General features: G+C 38.9%; 2 protein-coding genes across 2 annotated transcripts in view; both read right to left on the minus strand.

Annotated features, from left to right (window-relative positions):
- Window positions 1–3: 3 nt before the first annotated feature.
- On the minus strand, window positions 4–7237 carry cacnb2b (calcium channel, voltage-dependent, beta 2b; the record flags this gene model as incomplete). Its single annotated transcript, XM_020591554.1, has 13 exons — window positions 7211–7237; window positions 6332–6481; window positions 5832–5971; window positions 5486–5547; window positions 5371–5396; window positions 5087–5167; window positions 4851–4909; window positions 4637–4746; window positions 3860–3868; window positions 3100–3251; window positions 2807–2902; window positions 1829–2002; window positions 4–615 (listed from the first exon to the last, which is right to left on the minus strand). Coding segments are annotated over exons 1-13 (1698 nt in total), but the record flags the coding sequence as incomplete, so codon positions are not given.
- stam (signal transducing adaptor molecule (SH3 domain and ITAM motif) 1) overlaps window positions 6368–15530 on the minus strand; it is a 37559-nt gene continuing 28396 nt past the window's right edge. The window contains exons 15-16 of the mRNA XM_020591343.1: window positions 9040–9105; window positions 6368–6454 (exon numbers count right to left, since the gene is read on the minus strand). Coding sequence (XP_020446999.1) covers window positions 9077–9105 — 29 coding nt within the window. The 3' untranslated portion in view covers window positions 6368–6454; window positions 9040–9076. The remainder of the gene's footprint in view (window positions 6455–9039; window positions 9106–15530) is intronic.

Raw genomic sequence — 15530 nt, forward strand, 5'->3', positions numbered from 1 at the left:
CCTGTCCTTATCCCTATTCCTATCTCTGTCCCTGTCTCTGCCGTGGTACTGATGGTAGTTGTGATGATTGTGTATGGGATAGTGGCCCGTGTGGTGTGTCCGTGGTGGAATATGCTGGTGATGCCTGTGCTGCCGATTGCGCTCACTGTGCTGCTGTTCATAGTTTTCTCTGACATGTTGCTGGCTGTTCCCACGGTGATGTTGATGGCGCTGGTGATGGTGATGGTTGCTGTTATGATGGTGGTGGTTATGGCCCCGGTGGTTATAGTCCTTGCCTTCCTCCACCACATCTTCCACCTCCTCCTCCCTGTCCTCAGGCGGGTGCCTATGGAGAAGCCTCTGGCTGAAGTCATTGCTCGACTGTACATTCATGCCACCAGATGTTTGGCTGTGCTGGGTGTGGCTGTGGTGCTCCATCCGGCGGCGGCGGTGGTGATGGTGGTGGGTGTGCTGGGGTCTCTTTGGTTCAGTCTTCAGGAGGTGCTCTTTCTCATCTCTTTGGCCCTCCTCAGTGTTCTGTTTCTGGGCCTGAGCTGAAGCAGGCTCCTGGTCTAGGTGGTTCTCACATGAACCCTTCCTCTTTGGGGCTGCTGACTTCTTGTTTTTCTGCTCATCCTGTGACAAAAAAGGCAACATAATGTAATCCTAATGATATGTCCTCAAAGTTAGGCACCTACATAACTGTATTTCCAAGCATACACACAAACATACTGTAAACGGACACAGCTGCTATTATGGAGGCAGGTCCTCAAGTCGTAAACTACCAGATGCAATTTGAATATTTTTGATGATAATACTCATTTTTATCATGGGACCTTTGGCCATTCATTAGAGCCTTGTGCTTCTCTCTGTTTTACAGTCGCTGCAACTACTGTACTATTATTTGCACTATTAATGAACTGATCCAGTTTTCATTGATGATTGATTTTTATCACTTAATTATTTAATGTAATAAAATATTAAATAACTTAATTAATTTAATGTAATACAATATTATATAACTTAATTAAATATTATATAATATGAACTCTTGATCAGATATCACAATTTGAGTAAAGTTTTACTTTCAGACTAGTGTAATTTTGAGGTGTGTACAAACGCTGGAAGCAGGAGAACAAACTAGAGTGACTCGGGATTTATGGTTAGATCAACATGAAAAAAAAATTGTGCCATAAACAAAATGCAATATTAGCTTCAGTATTCGTCTACAGTGATTTAATTAGAGCAGCGGATTTATCTAAGATGGTGGGTGGCTTTTCATAATTAAGGCTGATTAGAAATGTCAGTTTTACAGTTACAATAGACAGCTCACACCATTACTGCATGTTTATGGCTGTTTTGTCAAGAGCACAAAAATAAGTCTCTGTGACTGATGCCTTTGCAATCAGTTTGACATTTTAGAGATTCTATGTGATATTAAGGTTTCTTCTTCTTGGATTGCTTATAAAAAGAAACCATACCCATATTTATCAGTTTTTTTTACACCGTAGACACACACACATACATAATTTCTAGCTATCTTCTAAGAAGGCACTACTCAAAGTCTATTACTGCAGTGGAATAATGATTATAGTAGAATTACGTATCCCGCTCACCAGAGGTAGGCTTATCTTATTTCCTCAACTTTTCAGTGGAATACAATGGGGAGAAATGAAATGAAAATGTTAGATAAATACATGAAAACCAATACAGATGCAGCACTTGGTGAAGTCTGTCTGTTCACAATTAGCATTCTGTGTGACAGACTCTGTGTACATATGACATGAGTGGGATGGGATGAGACAAAAGTGTACTTAGTTCTTCCCATATGTGATTGTGTTTCATGTACCGGTATTGCTGAAGGACTAGTGGGCAGTGTATTCTCAGCCAGCTGGGCCACCAGTGCGTTGGTGGGCTCCATCTCTGGTGGATGAGTGGCTCTCCAGTAAGACTCCAGGTAATCAGCAATGTGTTCACAAGCATCTGTTAGCTGGTTCTCATCTAAGATGACATCAAACATTTCCTACAGGAAACAGAAATTAAGGACAACAGTCAAAAACCATCAGAAAAGATTAATCTGTAACTCAGGCAGTGGATTAAATGCCAACTGTGGCAGACGTGTTGGTGAGCTTTAAATATAATACTCCGTTGACAATCAGTCCATGAGTAAGTCTTGCAATGAGATTCAGAGAAAGGAAATAATGTCATCCCAAAAAAGGGACACCCACATGAACATTCAGTGTAAAATTTGGCATCATGCTGAATTTGAAGTCTATAGCACTTCTTCTCTACAGTATGCATAAATGCAGAGCCTTAGTCACGAGTAAAAACAAAACCTTATTGGGATTTTTAATAATGTATTGATTATGTTGGCTTTTTAATTATATTTACCATAAGTGTTATTTTCTGGCATGAAGGTCTAAATACTGTAGTGATTTATTTTTTGTTGGCCTAACAGTAGTAAATTAAAATACACATAGTCTAAAAAACAGAAATTAGCTTAAACAAAATAAACATCATGTGTAAACTCCCTCTGAGCCACAACACCCCCAGTATTTTCACACAAAAATAGTGAGGGCATGATCTCACTGTCAGCAGTGAAAGATGTGGACTGCATAAAGTCAGCAGGCCATGCACAGTATTTCCATTTTATACCCAAGTCAGTAGAGCTTTGTCCATTTTCTGCTAAGTTTAACAACTTTAACTAGAGATAAAGCAACATGTATCATTCTGTACAACAACTGAAAAAACTATAATTATAACTTGATATGATAACACTAGCAACTACTACACCAATTTCACACAGTGGCTACTAGATGTTACTCACTGGTGGACACTGGGCAAGTTTGTCTGCTGCCACCAGCTGAACATTAAGATGCTTTGTCTGAGACTTCCCTCTAGTCTTTATCAGTCTGGTTAACACCTACAGAAGAGGAGTGAAGAGGGGGAGGGGGAAAACAGCCAGAAAGAATTTAAAATGTTATAGTTGCCGTTTTACATGATTCTGATCATTTAGTGTACAAAATTCTGAGAGAAGTGATGAGCAGTCAGTCCAAAGGAAGGCGTGACTCAGGAAAATGTACTTTATCTAGTTGTACAGAACTCTCTGAGGAAGCTCACTTTTGGTGAGGAGATCTTAACATAGACCAGGATTGGAGCCAGGGAGGTCTTAGACACCTGAAGAGGGTGGTTTACTGTATCTGCATCTAGAACCACCAGCTGCAGGCTGCGGGCAAGCTCAAAGATACGCTCCACCTCCCCCTGGATCTGGGCTGCAAAAGCAAAGAGTAAAAGCATGATGTTCCCAAAAAATCCATGGTGTGTGTATTGTAAATTATCTTGTTTACATTTAAAACCAGACACTATATCTCACAGGCAATTTATAAGGACATTTTTAGAATATCATAGTCTTTAATAGTATTTTTGTCATGACAAATGGAGATTGGCCCTGGAAACAAATTAGAAACTGTACACAAAGACACACTACCTACTCAATAAGACTACCTAATTAAGTGGTGTATTTTTATGTTCCTGTTTAACAAATTCATGAAGAGACACAGGAAGTGTTACACTCATGGAAGTAGCAATTTAAAGACTGTCCACTAGATGGGCAGCAGGAAAGCAGGGCACAGAAGACACCGAGGCTTTAAGTCCTTTAACTCTCAAATTACATCTGACATATTTATCAACCTACTAAAATAATCTTGATTGAAGTTCAGTCTCATTTTAAACTGCTATAAAGAAAGCAAGTCAATGCCCTGTTACAATATTACAAAAGTGTGTGCTGGTACAGATAGTGTGATGAAGTGAAAGGAAGAATGGAAGAGAGTGTGAAGCATTCAAACACACATGGACTACCGGTGCTCTCAATCATACATACCGGCAGCATCTGGGATCAGGGAGCAATGAGAAAGACAAGAGTAGAGAAAACCAAGTAAATTTTATCTCCCTTCTGTTAGATACACATTATTTCTTATTTTAAGGGGGAAATTTAGAATAGCATACAGTACCATGTGATGTAACTGTGGTAAGATCAGCAAATGGCCATTAAATGCGCAGCAAACTCACTACCATACAATTTTCGCTCACACAGCTCTACGGCCTATATATTCGGTTGTGTTGTTAGAGGGATATTTCAAGGTATTCACTTACTTGATAAGTTTTAGATGAGAAGATTGATGCCAGCCTTTTGACTGTACAGTAGATCTAAAGCCACAGCCAGTATTTGATTAGCTTTACTTAGGAGAAAGACTGGAAATAGGGGGATACTGTTAGCCTAGATTAAATAAAGATATAATATGGTAATTACTGAACTTCGGTGGTGTTGGTAGGCTGTATTTCTTTTCTCTTTTTTAACCTTTTGATCAAGTTAGGCTATTTGTTTCCAATCTTAATGCTAAGCTAATCAATTGCTAGTTGTAATTTTGTCATTTATGGACATGCATAACAGTGACACGAATCTTCTTATCTAACTCTCGGCAGCAAAGCCTATAAATAAATAGATAAATTTTAGAAATCAGTTTAGTTTTGTTTGCAGTGACTGATACAATTCTCCTGATGTGGTGTACTTCAACCTTCCTGCTCTCCAAACAGATTAAAGGGGTGCCAAGGATAAGCCATGTTATTGGCTGGAGGTTAGGATGATAAAACCACCTACCTAAATTGGAGCGGGTGTTGGATCGGTCAATTAAGGCTTTTTTGCCAGGGTTGTTGAGGATGGATCGTTTAGCCAGGGAGATGTCTGCTGTGACCCGTGTAATAGTAATCCTGACAAACAGCCAAAGTAACAAGTATTATTACACAGTCATGATTTTTTATTGTTTTGTTTCCACGTAAGAGATATGACAATGAAGAAATAAATCAGAACTTACCTGCCTTCAAATCGATGTTTTAAAAAGTCAAATAGTGCTTTTTGCATCATATCTGTAACCTGGAATTACACAGAAGACATGGAGTTTAAATTAAATGTTTCTTGACTTCAACACAAAACACCAAGATTTATTTGAAATACTAGATTAGGTGTCTCGGCTCTACAGCATCTTAGGCCCTTCACAAGTCAAAGGAAACTTCCAAATAGCTAAGATTAGGGTGTATGAGGTAGAATCACCTCTAAGCCCTTCAGTGATGGTCCCATTAAAACCACAGGACGCATTGTAGGCACTACATCATACATAGCCACATGCTCCCCCTAGAACCACAATAAATACATAAATAAAACACAGGATTAATTCAGTGTATTAGGTACAGTATATCTCAAAATGTTATCTGTTCACACTGCAATTAACATATCACTAAAAGTGATATGTCAAACAGAGTCAATGTGAATGATGTTATAATGATAAGGAATGGGATGATAGAGAATGTAAACAGAACAAAGATTCAGTCACTTACCGGTTTCTTTTTCACTTGCTGATTAGCTATTTATAGAGGGGGATACGAAAATTAACTCAATAATGGTTAAATCTGACATCAGAAAGTCTTTCTACATGACCTAGTACAAACTGACCTTGTGATGGCGGAGTGTATTTCTTTGAGTTCATATCTTGAGCTGCTTGAGCTGCTGCTTTGCTGAAATGAGAAAAAAGTGCAGGGTGAGCTCACGTTTCCCCACTAAAGACAATGAACAAATAGCTTAAATTTCAATTCTTCAGTCATAATGAAAATACAGCACTATACAGTATGTCCACGTAATAAAAGATTTTGTGCTTAATGATTTTATATTGACTTATATTAAGACACAGCTATATAAAGTTTAGTTGGCAAATCCCCCCCAGCCCCCTATAGTAGGTTTGTGTATACAGTAACGCCTTTCCGTGTTGATTCAAGGAGAAGAAGAAGCATGATATGCTTACTTAGCTAAGGCCTTGGCAGCTTTCCTCGCCTGGACTTCTCTTCTGATCAGAATGGTTTCCAGATTGACTGGACTGGGGATGAAGCCCACCACACCATCCTCCTTCACCGGCCGTCCGATCCACCAATCATTGTTAAACTTCTGAACAAGTTTAAAAAAGTATAAATGTAAGGCTTAATTCCCTGGCATGTGTCACATTTTCATATATTTCAAAGTCAACTTCAAGGTTACTTTCATTCTTTAGTCTCCCCTTGGAAACAATTGTCTTGGATTAGGGGACTTGCTGCATAAAGGTAATAGGTTTTACTCTGACAATGTTACTAATTCAATTCAGTCCCAGCATTATTGCATTTTATGTCACTGTTATCTGCTCTAGTGTGTATCCACCTGCACTTTAATCCAAATCCTTAATTCAGAGTCCCAAGCCTTATCAGCTAAGTCTATGTAGGAACTCCACCTGTGATGTGTGTGTGTGTGTGTGTGTATGTGTTTGTTTCAAACCTCTTTGATGTGTAGGAAGTCCCTGGCATCAAAGGTGACAGCCTGTCCCGGTACAGGGACATTGTCATCGTCTGCTGGAGTGTAAGAGAAGTTGCAGCGCACAGCGAATGCCACAGGCTTATACTGAGGACACAGGGCACAGAAATATTTCTAGCACCACATTAAACAAATGTGCTTTTGAAACACAAATGGGATTGTTATTTAGAACATACAATACATGGGCTCCATGCTTGTGCAAAGCTGTAAATACTGTTTTTATACCCTTTCATGCCAACATAATTATATAATTTAGAGTGGACTTTCCATGCAATCTAATGATTTTTGTTGTTAGCATTTAACAGGAAAGAGCTGCACTCTGCTCAAGTAGTGAGGATCACACAGTGTTAGTATCTACATATTCTGGAATCATTCCATCATGTGAGTATATATAGTTTATAAACTAATCGCTTGTTCCTTTATATAGGGTTATGTAACTAAACTAGATAATGCATCAGCATCATGAGCCATGTATAAACCAACTGTGGAGAATAATGCAGTGCAAAATTCACATTGTGACAGATGTCAGACCATGGCAAATCTTGTCAAAAGGAGACTGAGATACATGGATTTGTCAGGTTTGCTCGGCTGCACCTTCCTCTCTTCTCTCTTTCTCGCTCTAGTCTGCTCCTTCTCACTGACTCTCTTGATTAACACACCTGTCCTGATTTTCTGACACTCTTCAGCTGCGCCTCCTTTGTCACTCCCTATTTATACTCGGCTTTCCCATCACTCCCTTGCTAGTTCTTTCTCTGTCGTTAGCCTCCCTTGCATTTATGTATTGTTCTATTTTTCTCCTGTTTCCACCTATGTTATTTATTCCTAGCGTTCTCTTTGTTTTACCTGGATCTCTCCTCTGGACCTTGGCATCCCCAGCTCCACCAACCACTTTCACAGGTCGATGCACAGTCCCCTCATCCATTGAACTCTCTGTTACCTCCTCAGTCAACCGGATCTCCACCTTGACCAGCCCAGGAGTGACTCCTACCCTCGCAGCCAGCCTACATCACTCCACGGACAATAACCCCTCTACCACTGTTGGTCAACACCCGGTGATATTCATTCCATCCATTTTTGTATATTGTTATTTCACCTCTGTTAGCACTGTAAATAAATTCACTACTTGCACCGAAGCCAGCCGCCTGGGTCTGTTTATTCTCTGCTCGCTCACAGTTGTGTCGAGCTACCATAACAGGATTGGGTTTCAGCCTGTTGAAAGACATGGTGCTGCCTTTGACATAATTTAAACAAATATTAAAAGGTTTTCTTGTTTTACATTTTTTCTGGATTTATTTAAATGCACTGTAATAATTTAAATGCATTTTAAAATTTCTCAAATACTTGGTTTTATTTGGTTTTGAATGTGTTCTACAGATAATTCGACCTGCCTCAACTCGACAATACAGTTGCTTCCAGATTTTTCCAAACTTGCATATAAGCACACAACCTGAATTCAATTTAGTTGCCTCAGTTTCAGGGTCCTGGTTTTGTTCATACTAATTACCTTTCACACTTGCATCACTTAGTGGGACACATGAACAAAAGGGTTTGTAACCTCTGTGTTTTTCCTACTATAGCAAGTCAAAATGTCTGCTGTGAAAAAGCATATTGCATCTTCCTCTGTGCTGCACAGTATCACCATATGCTTCCTCCTGACTGAAAGCCTGCTGGTGTTGTAATCCTATCAGAGACAAATGGCAGCGGCATGCCGATCATGCGGCTAATCATTCCACTTTGAAAAGATGAGGCCAAAGAAGTGGCTGTGGGGTCAGCAGGGAACGGGCCAAGTGTGTCGGCCCCCTTAATTACAAAGCACCCGGGGAGCACATTAAATCTGTGGGGGGAGGATTTAATTCAATATTCATCATCAGTAATCGCTGTGTAAAAGAGAGAGGAAGAGTTCGACATCAGCTGTGATATTTTGATGTCTTTGTGTATTAAAACTGATACTAATAAAAACAACCCTATCTCCTACATCTTTATTGGCCAAGTATGTCACACACAAGGAATATGTTTCCAGTACAGAACCAAGGCAGCCATCTGCGGCGCCAACTCAACCAATGGCTCTAACCATCGGGGGCAATGGGGGGGTTTCAGTGCCTTGCCCAAGGACACTTCGATACGTGGACTGGAGGCACCAAGATTTCAACCTTCAATCACCGCACCACTGTTACCTGCCATGGTAAACTATGCAAAATGGATATGTGAGGCCTGGGTGCCTCTAGCACTGTGATCATCTTGAAGTGGAATTGACACCTCTCCCCCTCTTATCATGATTTTCTTTCCAATTTTGTTTTACCCTGTTTTCTTTTTCCTTATTTTATACATTGTGCCCAGAATATTGTTACTGATTATTGGGGAAGAAACAGAAGACTTACTTTTGGATTGTAGTTTTTGTTAGTATATAGTAAACTCATCCTGGATGAACTTATGTATCACCTCTGGTGATCTGAACTACTATTTTATTTTCTACTAAAAGCAATAAAGCAAAGTGATGGCAAAGATGAAGACTACAACACATCATTTAAATAGCAGAATCTTGCTAATCTGATGTCCCGATGTCTGTGTTTCCTGTCTGTGATGTAATCATGTCCTTGGCAGCAACCTCTCTGGGAAAAAAAGAGTCTGCGAGGGTTGGATTAGGTGAGACCATGATGCGAGTGAGAAAGTACCTTAGCCTTCTCCAGCTGCACCTGGGCGTTTCTTTCTTCAACGACATCCGAGTCCTGACGCTCTCCCTGCAGGAGAGAGAGAGAGAGAGAGAGATCAACAGTTTAATTAGTTCTCTGCACTGACTGCATTACTATGCTCTATAGTGTATTATAGAGTGATTCAGCAGTGTGGTATATTTGTTTAGAGGTGTGGCCTATTATCTTTAATCAAAGAAAATGAAAGAAATGCGAGACAACAGAAGAAAGAAGGATGTGGAAGGCTTTCACTAAAAATAAACTCTATTCATCGTAAATCACTCAAACACAAAATGATCCATATATAACAATGACACAATTCAGCTTTTTATGGTCTATATGATACTTGTCTGTAACTAAAAATGTACAACTGGTAGAGTTCTCCTTTCAATTCACATAAAATTATTTGCTATTATAAACTGAACTGCTAAAGGTTCAAAGCAAAGAGAAAATTAGATCTAAGATGCAAAGCTGTTTTTGGTGGCTGTATTTACATGAATAGGGGGGTTTTCACAAACGGCTTTATAGCCCCAAACTGGTAAATAAGATGTGCAAGTGCTTTAACATAAGAAAATAAATAAATAAAATTACTTCATCTCAGCTCCTCCACTTGACACTTAACTGCTAAGCTTTTGACCTTATGATGTGTCCTAGACGTGCCTTCTCAGCCTCTCTTTCTTTCCTCAGAACCGTCCTGCCTTTAATTGTGAAGAAGAGCTGCAGCGGATCCCTCCCGGGATGCTCAGGTTTATGTGCCATGTGTCCCAGAGATTAGATTGTCCCCTCAAAGACAAGGTAATTAATGCCCTCTGTGTCATAGCCGGAAGGTGGCACAGTCACCCACGTAAGTCTGGCACTCAAGATACACGCTTGCATCCCAAAGTCACAAATCAGCTCTCGGGTTGTAGACAGTCTGCTCAGTATGATGCATTTTAACAACGTGGTGAGGCCGAGTCCTTTGTGTGTCAAAGTCAGCAGTTTCAAATCTAATCTCAAATTATGTTCACACATGGTTGTATTTGTATTTTATGCATAGTAATGAGTCAAGTCAAGATTTTTATTTGCCATTTATGCATAAACAGACAGTCTAGGCATAGAGGAATTCTTCTGCAGCTCTCTTGGAGTCAGGTAAGGCGTCAAAAGCCAGAAAGAACACTTAGTCTTAAAATAAAAAAGTTCCATAAAGGCAACAAAGCATTAAAACCACAACACACAAAAATAGGGTAATAGTATTTTCCCCAGTGACCTTCGAACATCGCACTTAGTAATTCACTTAGTCTTAAAATAAAAAAGTTACATAAAGGCAACAAAGTATTAAAAGCCACAATACACAAAAATAGGGTATTGTGGTTTTTAATGAAATGGAACTTTAATAATAGCTTCAATGTTTTAAGCTTCATCTCATAAGTGCACTAAAGTTTCAGTGTTTTTGTTCTTCTAATAGCACTGTGCCTTTGTTACTTGTACCCAAAGAATCTTATATTTGTTCCTATGGGCACAAGTCCAGGAGTCCTGGGTTTAAACAATCGATATATGCCAAAGTATTGAAAATTATATCTTGAGCTTTGTATTGTTTAGCTCAAAGTGCAGAACAAAAGTCACACTGACTGACAAGTGGATTTCTTGCCAGACAAACCTTTGGTAACCTAAAACCATGTCATTTTAGGATCACTGCCAACAGGAAGACATCAGAGTGCAACAGACTGCATTCAGTTTAATCTTGGTTAAGCAAGACAGACTTGGCTTTAGCTAAACCTCTTCCACCTTGTTACATTAGAAAATATGTGCTACAGAATTTCTAATGTTGCACCGTTAATGTTTTTTTTATTCAACAATAATTACACTGAAAGTTTTTGCAACTGTCTATACATTTCATTTGTTTTCCCTATGGTACCTCCTCCTGACAACAAAGGTGTGATTAATGATCTTATAGTTGGGAATGACCTATCTTGAAGCCTGAGATGAGAGATTTACAATATTTAACCAAAGCCACGATTTTTCCCTAAAAGTGGATTTAAAGGTTTAAATCATACTGTAGGTTTAGAGCCTGTACATCTGGTTGCTACATACCAAAGACCATGTTTATTCTGGCTGATGGGTGCATCTTCAAAAAAGTAACTTATATCTAAGAAGATACAGTCACAACATGATAACAGCAACAAATGTCATCATTTTTCTTTAGCTTTTTGTTTCCTCCTGCAACTTTCCAGAGCCACTGGAGATAGTTAATAGTGCAGATAATAAGATGCGAGTTGTTCAGTAACACACGCTGTAAGCAGGTGATCCCTGCTCTCCATCACAGTGAGGAAAACAACATGCTCACAGTGACTGCATGGTTTCCTTTTCAGTAACACACACGATGAAATAGAAGTTACAATGATGTAATTCCAGTTCTGTAAACATGCACACTGACATCCATCAATCAGTCCATCAAACCATCCAACTCAGTTACATAGAAAATGAAAGAAAAACACATTTAATACTCTTAAAACAAGATACAGCTTGCTCATATACAATAAATCAATCTAGTGTTGCAGCATTAACAAAGGATAAGTTATGGCACTGAACTAAAACTGCTATAAAGTGTTTCTATAGCCTAAACCTAAACAACCATGAACTCCAACCCTCTCACCATTCTGCCCATGACCTCTGCTCAGTATAAGAATGCAACACAATAGAGAAATCAATCATTTTTACACAAAAAAGAAAATTCTTAGTACATTTTGTAGGAGACAGGGTAACGTTCTTTTATTTTCATTAAGAAAGGTCAAGAGTCTACACTGAGTGAATGTCTGTCCAGACTGTGTTCACATGTTCTCTTTGGCTCTCCTTCACCCCGTCACCCACTTTTATTTTCTACATTATTCCAAATGAGTGCGCACTAGTGAGACATTCTGACTTTGACAATGACAGTTTACGCAACATGTCGTTGTTGTAGGGCAACACTTATGACTATCTTCAGTTGCAAAAGACTCAGCTTTAGTAGACTGTATTATGAAATTAAGTGAAAGGACTGAAGGAAGGAAGGACAGGAAGCGGGGGGGGCACAATGTATAAGGGAGGTGAGAGAAAAAGAATGAACTATGAAAATAAAGTTAGAATATGAATGAAGATGAAAACTGTGTTTCAGAGTGTGAAGCAAAAGTTAAAAGTGTTGTGACAGCATAAAAAAACCACTGGAATGATATGTTTAGATGCATATTTCCTGTCAGGGTGCAACTAAACACAAAGTAGAGCTGAGGCTGATGGAAATGTTATTAATTCTGCTGAATTCAAAATTCAAAGAACATAAAGCTGAGTCACAAACTGAGCTAAAGGTATCGTGAATTAAAATGAGTCAGGAAAACAGAAATGATTAAAAGCTAAACTAAATTACTAGTGTTTCCTTAAAAACAAGAGAAATAAAAAATAATAATATTCTGAAAATGTGAAAAACTACATTTCCTTGGAGGCAAATAAACCCTTGAATAATGTGGAAAAAAGAAGGATGAGGACATGATATATTAACAAGGTGGGACAGTGTTGGTAATTAGAGAAAACAGAAGAGCAGGAAGATGCATTGGAAACAATTTCAACATGATGGGGAGGAAATACAAGAGGAGGAGGAAATAAATCTCCCTGGGGCAGCATTATGCCCAGGAATGGGTTTTTGTTTACCCATGGCTGGTGTAGACATCTGTTTGCCCAGCACCCACCTCTACTGCAAGCCAATGTCACCCAGCCAATAGTACAAAATGCCCCCGCTGAATCACTAAACAATGCTGAGCTCACTGCTGTAGGTGATTTAGAGAGGTCTCCTGTTTGAGAGCAAAAGTTAGTAAATTAGACTAATTATTGACAGTATTTACCTTCATGTAAACCGCCGCTTAAATAATAGTAGTCTGTGGCATGAAAATGATAGTATACTGATCAAGACTGTATTTTACAAAAGGACAAGTTTTAAAATAAAAATCACTTCTCATAGCTATAAATTAAAAAGCAATGCCCCCATTTACTAACGCCACTGACTTCAGTTAAATACTATATCTTACTGATGTGTTTTATGGAGAAAACCATCAATTATGTAAATAATTTGCAAATTACTTGATACTGAAAATACTCACTTTTTGCAGTCTATAAACTGGATTTCACAAGGCACCTTTTCTGACATTAAATAGGGGCTTTGCTGTAACTTGCAGTTAAGTTAGACGAAACCGCATCTTTACTGACCAATAATTTCTACCCTACATACCTAATAAAGATCTAATGTCTCCTTTAAGACATCTTTCTTTTTTCAAACACTCTACCCCACCTCTTCATTCATCTCTTCAGCTCGTCACCAATCCCCCCTTCCTTCCTCTCCCTCCGCTGAACCCCCTGTCCTTCCCTATTGCAGAGCCTTCCCAGCCCATTAACATGATTACGTGGCTAAGAGGGTGGGCAAAGGAAGGTGGAGCACAAGGATGATGTGAACAAGTAAAGCCATAGTCTCCTGCATGCTAACTGAAGGTGACTCCTTTTGCTGCTTTAAAGTGTTTACACAGCTCTTTCAGCACATGCCAGGAGAGTACATTAGGAAAGAAACATCTAACTGGGGAGACAGACTCAGTCCCTAAACCTGAAATAATCAGAGCCATCAAGTCACCAGGAGCCAGCTGGCTGGCCTGGAGCTCTGAATCTCCAGAGACAAACTCTAGCCTTGGTCTTAAAGAAAGGCTGAGTTTCAGACAAACTCTAGCCTTGGTCTTAAAGAAAGGCTGAGTTTCAGCTTATGTTCACATTAAAGCTATTTCACGTAATTTATTCAAATTTATTCATTATTGGATTTGAGAAAAATACATTTGCATGGATCTTTCATCTTCTCAAGAATGAACTACAGGAAAAACACTTGAAAGATACAGTACCAGTTTTATGGGTGTCATACAATAATGAGCAACTGTTCATGCTTGGAAAGCCTGCTGTCTCTTTACTGACGTTGTTATTCAGGTAATTCTTCAGCTGCCTGTAACTGGTATAAACGCCAAACAAGATAATTGCCAGGTTTGTCATGTTTTACTAAGCTTACACAGAGAGAAGTGAATTTACTTTGAGCCCTAAATAAGATAGCTAACACAGCAAGATGACAGTTTCATTTGTACAATACAAATAGCATGCATCCAAATGACAACAGTTTCAAAAGCCTGGACAAAATGAGCCTGAACAATTCAGACCATTATTTTGTGCAGAAATGCAACAAAAAGAAACAAGTACAAAACACGGATGCTGAAAGAAAAACAGAAGCCTGTTCAAATACTTTTGGGATAAAATGATGTAAAATACTTGAAGAACCATCACACTACTCCCACACTCCCTAAATAATCATTCAGTTCAGTCATAGATAGATTTAGTCCCTGTAATATCCACTGTATGAGAGGCAGTCCTGCCTGGATGCAACCCAGTGAAAAGCTTAGGGAAGTAGCCCTCATTTTTGGAGGTTGGGAAAGTTATTCTTACAAAACTAAAGTCTTCATTCTTGAATTCTTTTTTTTTTTTTTTTGTAAAACTGAAATATATAGTCTGGTCTCATTGCTGACTTTTGGCTAATTGCAGAGAAAAAACATGTAGGGCAACTGCATCTCTCAACAACCATAGATGCAGTGTGTCATTAGCCTCAGGGGAACGTAATGAGCCCATTCCAGCCTGGAGCATCAGGATGAGGTGGAGCAGACACTCAAAAACATACCTGAACAAGCCACACAAAGGTGAGATTGATGCTTTATAGTAAGTGTCTTCAACATGAAGATAAAGTGGGCAGTTTGGGAGGTTAAAATCCTTACCTAAACAATCCCTTCACATAGCTTTTCCATATGAGATATCAGGGACAGTGTTCCAAAAAAATCTTAATTTTAAATTATCTGCTCTATTATACAACAGCAAAATTCAGTTCAACTGGCAGGAAAGTCTACAAAATGAATGAAGGTTTACATGGCCTTTCATTTTCATAACTGCTTTTGGTTGTATAAAAAGGTTTACGCTTCTTTGTTTTCAGCCTGTCTGATTACCTGACAGGCTGTGCTTGCCCCATGGTCTCTACTGTAATGGTATAACACTAGATCTTGTCCACACATCTAAGCAATCAATTTGGTGAATAAATGTCATTATGAGCAATAGAAATGATTGTCAAAATGACAAACAATCTGAAATTGTCCTTTACTATGGTCACTCCATGGTGTTCTTTAGAGCTTTAAACAGCATCAAATCATAAAGCTGTGACAATAATGAAAGTGCCTTCTCACCCGAGTAGAAATGGTGAGCAGTATACAACAGAAGAAATACAATAGCTGTGAAGGAATCTGTGAAAAGTCCATACATCCATAAACCAACAATGACTTTGATTCAACTTTAACCCTGGCCTGTTTTTTGTGCTTCTTAATTTAAACTTCCATTCATCTTCATTGGCCTCCACTTGGCAATATCCAGAGCTTAGCACCAGTAGCGATTATCCATTGCAGCAGATA

The sequence above is a fragment of the Monopterus albus genome, unplaced genomic scaffold, assembly GCF_001952655.1.
Source record: "Monopterus albus unplaced genomic scaffold, M_albus_1.0 scaffold14.1, whole genome shotgun sequence".
Taxonomy (NCBI): Eukaryota; Metazoa; Chordata; class Actinopteri; order Synbranchiformes; family Synbranchidae; genus Monopterus; species Monopterus albus.